This window comes from Parasteatoda tepidariorum, chromosome 7 (genome assembly GCF_043381705.1).
Source record: "Parasteatoda tepidariorum isolate YZ-2023 chromosome 7, CAS_Ptep_4.0, whole genome shotgun sequence".
NCBI lineage: Eukaryota > Metazoa > Arthropoda > Arachnida > Araneae > Theridiidae > Parasteatoda > Parasteatoda tepidariorum.
The window spans coordinates 79,308,553-79,321,005 of NC_092210.1; the positions used below are offsets into that span (position 1 = coordinate 79,308,553).

Genomic DNA, 12,453 nt, shown 5'->3' on the forward strand with positions numbered 1-12,453 from the left:
AAACAAAAACAGCAAGATGAATGATATAATTTTATTCTCAGAGTTATTATTTTATAGTTCTGGAATTTATTTTAACAATTTAGGATTTTTTTAAAGAAATTAACAAACTGTAACTGTATTACAATTAATTATGAAACAAAAACAAATAAATTATTAAACTGATATTGGCAATAACAATTTTCCACGCATTTCTAAAATAAAAATTTGCGTGCACCAGTTGAACTGAATTTCTCAGTTTTTAAATAAAAATATGTAAATATACAGAATTTTGAACTGAAAAAGTATAAACCCATCATATACCCAACCAGAATCTTCATCATTCTCAATTCCTCTCTGTGTTCTCAACAAAAGCACGCACAACTTAAAATTAATTTGTGGCCTGCTGTAATCATGAATTAATACTCGTTTCATGTGGTATCATTTTGCCCTTTTTATAATTGCTCTCCTTTAATTTTTGTTAAAATATGGCAACAGAAGAAATATCTTCTCCACCAGTGGAAAAAGATTGTACTTTCAAATCATTGGTTTGTTTTGTTATTTCTTTTATTGTAGTATTTAAATATGAATGAAGTAACCTTCATAAATGCTCGGGGGATATTTCCGTGTCCTGATCTGCCGCACCAACAGCAATCGCCAAGGTGCCAAATACATTTTCAACTTGCAAATTTCTAAAAAAAAAAAACGAAACATATAGATGTTTGCCAGGAAATGACTACGAGTTATACCTTTCGAGTTGAACCCTTTCTGTGTTTTTTTTTTTAGTTTCTCGTGGACCACTGCCCACAAGTTGTCATGACGTGGCGATAAATCTCCCAAAAAGCATGGGGTGGTTTGTCTGAGGTGTGCGAATTATAGTCCCTTCTACTTGGACCCCTTCTATGACATTTAGTGTGCTATTGACAGGGCAAGAAGAAAACGTGGCGTTTATTTTGGTACAGGTGCCGATTTGGAAATCTTCACGTACTAAAGAAGTATTTTCTTCTTTTAAGTGTAAACTGGGGTGGCCAGCGGTCCTCCTGAAACTGAAACAAAACATCATCAGCAGGGGTGCAACTCAAAGAGTATAACTCGTAGCAACTCCTTGTCAAACATCTACATGTTTTTGTTTAAAAAATTCTAAGTTTATAATTCATTTGGTGCTTTAGCAATTGTAATTTGGGAGACTGATATTTCCGTTTTGTGATCTGCTAATCTAAAGTGCCAAATTGATTTTAAGTGGATAAAATTAAAAAAAAAAACGAAACCTGTAAAGGTTTGCGTGGGAGTGGCTGAGAGGTATACCCTTGGAGCTTGTTCCTTTCTGTCATGTTTTTTTAAAGTATCTTGCAGACTACTACCCGGAAGTTGCCAAGACTTGGCGATTATTCTGCCACAGATTACTATATGGAAATCTTCCCAAGACTTTCATATTTTATCTTGTCTTTTTTTTTAAATGTTAACGTAATGTAAAACCATTGTTTTTTAAAAATAAAATAGTGTTGTTAGGGATATTTCCACAACGTGATCCGCAGTGCCAAGGCATAAAATGAAGTTAAAACTTGCAATTGTTAAAAAAGAAAAACTCTTAGAGGTTTGCCCAGAGGTGGCTACGAGTTTTGTTCTTCGAGTTTCTTCCTTCTGTGATGTTTTTTTAAAAATTGCTGCTAGACTCTGAGTATTCTGCCGCAGATCGGGATATTAGTATTTCTATATTGGTACTTGTTTCTAAAGTACCAAAAAATATCTTAAACATTCTTTTTTTTTAAAAATGTGTTATTGTTTGCCTTGCAGCGACCCCAACTTATACTTTTCAAGATGTCTATAGATACCAAATAATAGTAACCAAAATTTGTCAATTTATTTGGTGCATTGATATGGAAATCTTCTAATCTGTATACTAAATACTAATGTAAGAATGTTTTCTTGACCTTGGATAACAAGTTTTTGAGGGTAACCAAATAACTGCTAATATGTTAATAAGCTTCAGTAATTAATAATTTTTAAAGTTTTGTGGTTCAGAGGCTGTATGTTTTTTAGAAGTGGTTTAATTAATAAGGTTTTCATAAAATTGGAGCATTTAAGTTTGTCAAACTTCCTAACTGTCTGCAAATGGATCCAAAGGAAAACCAGTACCGTAAACTGATTGGTGGTTATAATATCTTCAAAAGATGGTTAAATGGAGAAACAAAACTCCCTAATTGGATTTAATAAAGTTTTTCATTTTTTCTTTCATAGGGTGTGGTTGATGTATTATGTGAAGCATGTGAACAGTTGAAATGGAAATCTCCAACAGCTATCCAACAAGAAGCTATTCCTATCGCTCTAAAAGGTAAATTTTTACAAATAGTTTTATAGGCCTATATATTTTTTTTCATGGTTTATATTATTGTTTAAGCTCATAGTGGGCTAGAAATTCTAAATTATCTACAGCTTTTAACTATTTTAATCTGAAGATGAGTATCTTGGCATAACGAATTTGTTTTTAAGATAAGATTTTGATACTGGAAATGAAGCTTTAATTTTATATATTGCATAATATCTTATCAAATATTTTAGGAATGTTATAACCTTAAAGCTGTAAAATATTGGTATCTTTTACCTATACTTTTTTGTTGGTGTGCAAATATTTTTGAGCACACTCCTGAAAACCCTCTTCGTCAAAAAACAAGAGTCAAGCAGGTTTTTTTTTCTCACTTCCCGCTCACTTTCTTTGTGTGTGGTGGAGTGACAAGTTTTTTATGTATCTCACTTAACTTAAAACGTTATTATTATTCAATTTATTTGTTTTGTTTATTGATAGTCAAAATTTTTATTCTTTCTTGAATAAGCTTTCGTGTTGAAGATATAACATTTTTGATAACATAAAGATTATGATAGTAAAAATTGAAATTCTAGGTCGTGACGTCATTGGTTTGGCTGAAACTGGGTCAGGAAAAACTGGTGCTTTTGCCATACCTGTTCTGCAGGCTTTGTTGAAAACTCCTCAAAGATTCTTCGCTCTTATTCTTACTCCTACTCGAGAGTTAGCGTTCCAAATTTCTGAACAATTTGATGCTTTAGGAGCATTCATGGGTGTAAAAACAGGTTTTATTTTATTTTTGGCTGTAATTTCTTTTGAATTAAAGTACTATCCTTTTTGCTAAGTTGTTCAATATTTTTTCAGCTGTAATTGTTGGTGGCATTGATATAGCAACTCAAAGTATGGCCTTATCTAGGAAACCACACATAATTATAGGTAAGATTTTGCTAAAATATTCTTTAACATGTTTTTAATCTTTAAATACAGTACATGCTAAATTACTCATTGGCATAGGCACCATATGTGACCATCAATGAGCCGCACCTGTAGCTCGTGTTAGAGGTTCACCCTTATTGTAAGTGATTTGTGTTATTTTCCGTTTTTGTCAGGTTTCTTTTTTTTAAAAAAGTTTATAATTATAAAATTGCAGTTAACAGCATTATGATTAAATTAATAATTCTTTGGACTTAATGCACATTAAAGATTAAATTGAAAAAGCCATTAGTTGTCTTATAAATTCTTAATTTTCCCATTGAAAAAAAAATTATACTCTTGAGTATGGATTTAAATTATTTGAATTTAGATTCTCTAAACTTGTTAAAATTATTAATTCTCTATTAATAATTAAATAATTCTCTTGATACATGCGTGAGTATGTCTTGATTTTAATTACAATACTGATGTTTTTTTTTAATGCAACAAAACTATGAAAAATTTCTATGTATCTGAAACTATTTTGTCTTGTTCAGTCCTCCATTAAAAAAAATTATACTGAAATAGTTGAAATTTTCCATTTTAAACAATATAATTCTGAAATTAAAATTATGTTGTGTACTTTATAGTTCTTTTCTGTTAAATTTAGCTTTATTCGTATATGGAGCAAGTTATACTTCTTTTTTGAGCTCAGAAGAAGTTAAGACTTAAAGCAAGTTATACTTGTTGTCCCTTTTTAAAAGTATTTTTATTTTAGCATATGCATACTATTGTAAAATATGTCTTGATTATTTTGAAAAGTATTGTACTTATTTTTTCATTTGCTAATTTTGATATTAATGGTATTTTTGTAAATACTATTGAATTGTTATATTTTGCATTTTCAGCCACACCTGGTAGATTGGTTGATCATCTTGAAAATACAAAAGGATTTAACCTTAAAGCTTTGAAATTTCTGGTATATATTGTTGATTATTTTTTCTGCTGCTTTTTATTAATAAATTTGTTACTATTAATTATTCTGATACAGTATTGAAAAAATAATGATAAGTAGAAGTTACAATAGTATTTAAGTATTTTAGAGATCCAATATTTATTATGTCTTTAAGTAAATATTTTTTTTTCTGTCATATCACCATAAATTTCATCATCATGTGCAGTTTCATTTCATGAAATATCATGTACTATATTCATTCAGTAAATGAAGTAGATAGACAGAGTTCTCCCTCGGGAAAAAATGGGCAGGGCACTTCCTCTCAGAAAAGAGTACTTTGAGTTTTTAAAGGGCACTCACTTAACATCATTAAAATTTATCAAAATATGTAATATAGTGTAGTGACTGAATTTGATCCTCAATTTTTAAATTATCCTTTCATACTATTTTATGTGTCATTTCGCAAAGTGATTCTCATTATCAAAATCAATATCAATAACAGAAAAAGTTTCTTTATCAATAACAGAAAAAATTGAAGTTTTTGAAAAATAATTAAATACAAGCTGAAAGGAAATCTCTGTGCATAAATTTTCTTTAAAAAAAAAAGGGATTAATTGATGAACAACTTTCAAATTTTTTTGTTACATTTGAAACTGAAAATTATGAGAAAATAAATATTTGAAGAAGCATTTAAATCCAAAGGTATTTATTAAAAAAAAATTATGTTAAAAAAGTTATCTTAAAAATTTAAAATCGCTAAAAAATTCAGTAATATAAAAGATGTAAATATTTGTGAGACTGAATCACATACAAATATTAGCTATATAACTAGAGAACATAAGAAAATTCTTAATGTAATCAAGGAATGAAATTAAAAATTAGTTAAGTAATTATCAGTAACAAAATAAATCAGAAATGGACATTTCAATGAGTGGTTAAGAAAAAAATCTTTTCCTGAAAAAAAAGCAGTGTTTTTAAGGTATGGCAGATCAGGGAGAACACTGGATAGAAATTCATCATGTTTTACTGATTCATGTAATCAGACATATTTAAACAAAATAAAAGATTTTGTTATAAGTAATTTATTAATATTAATTAATACATAAAATCAGTAAATTTTGTTTTAATCATATTGTTTATTAATACATATACTGATTGTTGCATGTTATACATTTTCAAAGAAATTACAATATACTTTGTAAATAGATTAATATATATTTTAGATTTACATTAGAAAGTTCTGTAAAGTTCAACTTTCCTTATTGATTTTTGTCCTCTCTCTTTGAAGGGATTTTAGTCTTTATTGCTTTTAGTAGCAACACGGAATCTATAGTATTAGTATTTTAAGTGTAAATCAAATGGTTAAAAGTCTTACACAAACCTGATGCCTTGCTGCTCTTTAAAATATATAGACAAAGTACAAGGCAGTGGAATTAAAATCATCAAATGCTTTGTGCATCCCATAAACATCACTACTAGAATAAAAGATTAGTCAGCAAATTACAAAGAAATATTGTCTAGATCTAAAAAGAAAGGACTTCAAAAATGAAAAGAAAAACAAACCTATTTAAAAGCGAAATAGTTTAACAATCTATTCAACCATTGACTTTTTTTTAGAAAAAATGAATTTTTAAAAAATTAAAGTTTTTATTAAAAGTTCTGATAAAAGTGTCCTAAAAATTTATTTAATTGTCATTTAATATATAAAAATAAGATAAAAGCTAACCCTTATAACAAAGATTACGGAAAAATCTTAATTAAAGATATATATTTCATCACTAAAATGAGGCTAGATCAATTAAACAGAGATCAAAATTATTTTAATTCTATTAGAAATCCTATTGTCTTTAGTACTTCCTTTTAATAAATTTTTTTTCCTCCCAAACTTGAATAAAAGATCAGACTTAACCATAGGTGTTAAGCTTAATTGAAAAAAGAACTGAAAATTCACTTTAAATTTTAAAAAATATTGTAAATTGTGTAATTAATGTTTTTTCCTTGCTTCGGTTTGAAGTCAGATAAAATTTAATACCGATTTCATGTTTAGATCTGGGATAGATTCCTCAATATTGTTTTAATATTTGAGGGAAATAGAGTGAAAGTGGATTTTCCTAATATTTTGCCAAAAAGTGCTTGTCAGAAAAATGAATGCCTTTCTAGGGCACTTGGTTTATAGGTGATAGGCTTCACTTAAGAAATATAATTTAAGTCATTAAAGGAAATTAATAATAAAATAATTAAGCTTTGAGATGTGACTCATCTGATCACTATTTAACCTCCAGTTGTAAATCATATCTGCATAATAAAATTTTGGGCACTGATTTGTTACTAATACCCAATTGTTTGTTGATGATTTTTTTTACGCCATCCAACTTTGGTGCATTTTGATTGGTGCCAATTTCGCAACATCCCAGAATGAAAGCAAATACTCCAATTCTATTAAATTATGATTTCATCAGTATTACATATGTTTTTTTTTATCTCAACATTACATTTCATAAGTGCCGTGGTTAACTTTATATAAATTAGATATTTACTATAACTTAAACATCTTTTCAATGAGAAATATGGTACTGTTTATTAATATATGACAGATATCAAAAGGCAACTTAACTAAATATGACAATAGATGAAAGACAATGATAATAACAGATTCATGACAATGATAATAACATTCTAACATCAGTAGTCAGCATTGAACATGCGAACACTATTTGATAAAAGTAAACTGTTAGGATTGTCTTTAATTTAAAAATGGTTTATATAAATGCTATTCCATGACATTAAAAAGGTATGGTATAGTGTTGTATTTGTATACTTTGCTCACCAGTTGACAGACCACATACTCACCTAAACAGGTGTAAACACTAAAGACTTTTGTTAGTTACGTCCATTGATCTACACATATGATTTTGTCAAAATGTAAGCATTTGATGTATTTTTGATTTTCAGTAGTGTCATTAAAGTATCTGTAAACATTTTGTTTTAAACTTCAGAATTTTACTTGGAAAAGATTACTGATAAAAACCATCTCTGTTACAAAGAATAATTTTTCTTTTATTTCAGTTTTTTGTCCTCAAGTATGATATAATTTTTTTTTTTTCTTCATGTATATTATTTCCAAAAAATATTTTTTATTTTGATTTTTCACTAGATAATGGATGAAGCAGATAGAATTCTAGATATGGATTTTGAGCAAGAAGTTGATAAGATTTTAAAGGCTATTCCAAGAGAAAGGAAAACCTATTTATATTCTGCTACAATGACACAAAAAGTATGTGATAGCTTTCGAAAAGTTCAATTATTTTGTTACTAGTTTTTATTTTTTGTGCATTGTATTTTGTATTTAAAAATAGATTTTTTTTTCGTTTTCTAAGAATAAATTAATAAAAGTTTCCCCAATTGGTCAGAGTGGGGGTGCAATTTTTTTCCTGAGTTTTAATTTCTGAAATGATGATTTTAATTTTTTTAAATGTTTATAATGAAAAGCTAAAACAACTTAAGTTAGTATAAGCTAACTTTTTTTTATATTAATAATTCTTATTCTTTTATTTAATTAAATACTTAGTTATATAATTAAATTCTGTTAAATATCAGTCTTATCAAATATAATAACTTTTTTCCATCTATTTCTCTCCTTATGATTCCCTTTATATGCCATATCAAACATTTGGGTGTGGTTAATTAACATGTTATGATATTTCTGATTGAATAGTTTGTCTTTGAAGATATTTTGCAATTTGTAAATTTTAAGTATTAATTGTAATTTAAGTTAATTGTTGCATATAAACTTTAATGTAAATTTTTTAGTTAAAGAAAGAAATATTTTTTAAGTGCCTGAAAAGTGCTTATTTTTTTGTTAAAATTTGACTATACTCTTTAAAATATGTTTGTTTTCGCATTTAACTTACCATGAATCACTCAATGTAAAAATCTTAAAACTGCAAAACTATAGCAGTAACAGAGAGTATGAGTTTGTTTATAAAAAGGAGAAAATAAAGGAATTTTGTTTATTAAAAGGAGATGTTGCAAACTAATGATTAGATTCTATACCTCACCTCATGCAATTTCTGCTGTCTTTGTCTCTCTGTGTATGTATTGCTTACTGAATATTTGCAAAGCACAAAATCTTATAGTGATGAAAAAGATACCACCACCATTTAGTCTCCAAATATTTAAAGTTTGCTAAAAAGTTTGCAAACTTCTATAGAATCGATAGATAATGTATATGTGATNTGAAAGCCACACATATGTCTTTTTTTAATACAACATTACATTTCATAAGTTATATAAATTAGAACTTCAGATACTTGCTATAACTTCAGCATTTTTTTACTGAGAAATATGGCGCAGTTTATAAATGTATGAGAGATATCAAAAGGAAACTTAAACTAAATATGACAATAGATGAAAGACAATGATAATAACAGATTTTATCTAACATCAGCAGTCAGCATTGAAATATGAGGGACAGTTTTTTTACTTAGACATTTGATTTACATAGGATAGATGCGAACACTATTTAATAAAAGTAAATTGTTATGATTGTCTTTAATTTAAAAATGGTGTATACAAGTGCTATTCTATGACATTAAAAAGGTATGGTTTGGTGTTGTATTTGTATAATTTGCTCACCAGTTGACAGACCACATGTTCATCTAAACGGGTGTAAACAAAACTAAAAACTTTTGCTAGCTACATCCATTGATCTGCTATATGATTTTATCAAAATGTAAGACATTTGATGTATGTTTTAATTTCAGTACTGTTGTTAAAATGTCTTTGTAAGCATTTTGTTTTTAACTTTAGAAATTTACCTGGAAAAGATTACTGATAAACCATCTCTGTTACAAAGAATAATTTTTCTTTTATTTCAGTTTTTTGTCCTCAAGTATGATAAAAAATGCAAATAAGAAATTTTTTCACGTATATAATTTCTAAAAAATGTTTTTTATTTTGATTTTTCACTAGATAATGGATGAAGCAGATAGAATTCTAGATATGGATTTTGAGCAAGAAGTTGATAAGATTTTAAAGGCTATTCCAAGAGAAAGGAAAACATATTTATATTCTGCTACAATGACACAAAAAGTATGTGATAGCTTTCAAAAAGTTCAACTATTTTGTTGCCAGTTTTTATTTTTTGTGCATTGTATTTTGTATTTAAAAATAGAATTTTTTGTTTTCTAAGAATAAATTAATAAAAGTTTCCCTAATTGGTCAGAATGGGGATGTAATTTTTTTCCCTGAGTTTTAATTTCTGAAATGATGATTTTTATTTTTTGAAATGATTACCATGAAAAGTTGAAACAACTTAAATAAAAAAAAAATAGTGTGAGCTAACTTTTTTTTATATCTTATTATATTATATCTTTTTATATCTTATTCATTTATTTAATTAAATGCTTAGTTATATAATTAAACTCTGTTCAATGTCGGTCTTATCAAATTTAATAACTTTTTTCTATCTATTTCTCTCCTTATGATTCCCCTTATTTGCCCTATCAGACATTTAGGATTGATTTCTGATTGGTTTGTCTTTGAAGATATTTTGCAATTTGTTAATTTTGAGTATTTTCAGTATGCAGATGTAACTTAAACAATAGAAGGGAAAAATTTTGTTTCATATAGCTTTAATGTAAATTTTTTAGTTAAAAAAAGAGATATTTTTTAAGTGCCTAAAAAGTGCTTATTTTTTATTAAAATTTGACTATACTCTTTAAAATATGTTTGTTTCCGCACATAACTTACCATGAATCGCTCAATGTAAAAATCTTAAAACTGCAAAACTGTAGCAGTAACAGTATGAGTTTGTTTATAAAAAGGAGAAAATAAAAGAATTTTGTTTATTAAAAGGAGATGTTGCAAACTTATGATTAGATTCTATGCCTAATGCAATTTCTGCTGCCTATGTATCTCTGTGTATGTATTGTTAACTGAATATTTGTAAAGCACAAAATCTTATAGTAATGAAAAAGATACCACCACCATTTAGTCTCCAAATATTTAGAGTTTGTTAAAAAATTTGCAAACTTCTATAGAATCAATAGATAATGTATATGTGATTGATATTATTTTTCTTTATACATGTTGTATGTAGAACATTTGTTGTGTTCAATGCATTCAATTTCATAAAAACTCACATATTATTTCTCTTCAATGTAAACCATCGATGAAATAGAAACCTTTTTAAGCGTTTCCTCTTAATTTTGTTGTTTATAGCTTTGAATTTTGATAATTTCTGATGTCTCAAGTTTACATTCAAATTGCTTCAGTCCCTATGTTATCATTATTAATGAATTATGCTGTATATATTTACTAATTGAGTATATTTAAGTGTGCATGCATGTTTTCAATCTATTTAAAGTTATATATATATATTAATTATCGTTATATATGCACTATGATACTTAAAGTTATTTTCTTTTATCTCCTTTAGGTTCAGAAATTGCAAAGAGCATCACTCTCAGACCCAGTCAAAGTTGAAGTTTCCAAGAAGTATCAAACAGTTGAAAAATTGCAGCAGTATTATGTTTTTGTGCCTCTGAAACATAAGGTGATGATAACAAATTCATGCAATTTTTTTCTTCTTTTTGCAGAAATGTTTTTTTTTTAAAGAATTATATTTAGATTATTTAGTTCTTGTCTTATTTAATGATCGGGTTTTAGCTTTAAGAAATTTTTATTTAAATATTTAAAAATACTTTTTTGTTAAATACCTTATTACCATAAAGCCATACCTAATGAATCTCTAAGAGATTCATTCATGAAGACATCCATTATCTTAATATTATTCCACTTCACTTGGTCAATTTCATTTCTATTTGGTTTATAAGTGCTTTTGTTTAAAACTAAATCTGCATCAATTTTATTTTATTATTCTTTATCAAATTTATTCATTTATTTACTGTGTTTGTTTCCTTGCCAAACATTCATTCCTTATAATCTTAAAAACTTGTTTTATTTTTTTAATAATGTATGAGTTTTATGTTTTTGAATAACATGAACTTAGCTGAAAATGAGTGAGGATATCAATGTTAGCAGTATGTCAAAATTGGGTTAAAAGTTTCTATAAGTGCATTGAAAGCCACCTAAAGACATGCAATAAAATAGGAAAATGTATATTTTAAAATTATACATTCTAATTTACAGATATAATTATCTTCTTAATTTGTATCTTAAAAATGTGATAAAGAAATGTGATAGTCTTTCTGAAAAATATTTTTGATTTGGATTATACTGTCAAATGCAGATTTTATTAGGTAAGGAGTCACAACTCAAACTATTACCATTCCTGAAATTTGCTCCGTTTTCACTGCTGAAGCTGTTGCTATTTTATTAGCATTACAACTAATTTCTACTCGCTCTACTCGGAAATATTTTATAGTATGAGCGTTTTGAGCCAATTAGAAAAGTTTCACTGTGACACTCATCCAATTTTATGCTTCATTATTCATATGTTAATCACGCTTCAGAAGAATGGCTTCGAGATTTTATTTTGCTGGGTACCGAGTCATGTTGGTATTCCAGGGAATGACCAAGCCGACTCAGCTGCACGATCTGCCACATCTACTTTACCATTGTCCATACCTTTCTCTGATGTAAAACTGCATATTCGGAAATTTGTGACATCATTGTGGCAACAACAGTGGGATCTCAAAGTGTTTAATAAATTGCATAGCATTAAAACCGATTTGGGTCATTTGCCAGTACTGCCCTTGCGTAGTGCTGATGTAAAGCTTACACGTCTTCGAATTGGTCATACCCGGTTAACACACCTCCACTTACTGTTTGGAGAGCCTCCTCCTCTATGCAATACCTGTAACGTTCCTCTCTCGATTCATCACATTTTAATAACATGTCCATGTTTTGACCAACTTCATTTAACGTTTTTTGGGAGTTCCATTTTATGTATGCAGGATTTGTTAGATGATATTCATCATCCTAACATTTTTGCATATTTACGTGCTGTTGGTATTTTTAACTGTATATAAATTTTTTGATACATTTGCAATTTTATTCACTTTCGCAAACACTTTACTTACTATATGTATTTTATATCATATTCACACCTTTTATCTGATTTTATTCATGCCTTTTACCTGATTTTATTCATACCATTTATCTGATTCTATTTACAAACTTGTACCATTTACAAACTTATACCATTTTATCAGTTATAATTGTACGACAAATAAAGTGGTGCATGTACTTTGCCTTTTTAACTGTTTTACCGTACTGTTTGGCGCAGCATGTCCTCGTTTGGACTTTGTGCCACTAAACCCTACATTCAATTCAATTCAATTCT

General features: G+C 27.7%; 1 protein-coding gene across 1 annotated transcript in view; it reads left to right on the forward strand.

The window, feature by feature from the left end:
- Positions 1 to 129: 129 nt before the first annotated feature.
- LOC107451822 (probable ATP-dependent RNA helicase DDX47) overlaps positions 130 to 12,453 on the forward strand; it is a 17,840-nt gene continuing 5,516 nt past the window's right edge. The window contains exons 1-7 of the mRNA XM_071183687.1: positions 130 to 524; positions 2,215 to 2,308; positions 2,875 to 3,063; positions 3,143 to 3,214; positions 4,099 to 4,169; positions 7,300 to 7,419; positions 10,585 to 10,701. Of these exons, the coding sequence (XP_071039788.1) occupies positions 465 to 524; positions 2,215 to 2,308; positions 2,875 to 3,063; positions 3,143 to 3,214; positions 4,099 to 4,169; positions 7,300 to 7,419; positions 10,585 to 10,701 (723 nt within the window). The 5' untranslated portion in view covers positions 130 to 464. The remainder of the gene's footprint in view (positions 525 to 2,214; positions 2,309 to 2,874; positions 3,064 to 3,142; positions 3,215 to 4,098; positions 4,170 to 7,299; positions 7,420 to 10,584; positions 10,702 to 12,453) is intronic.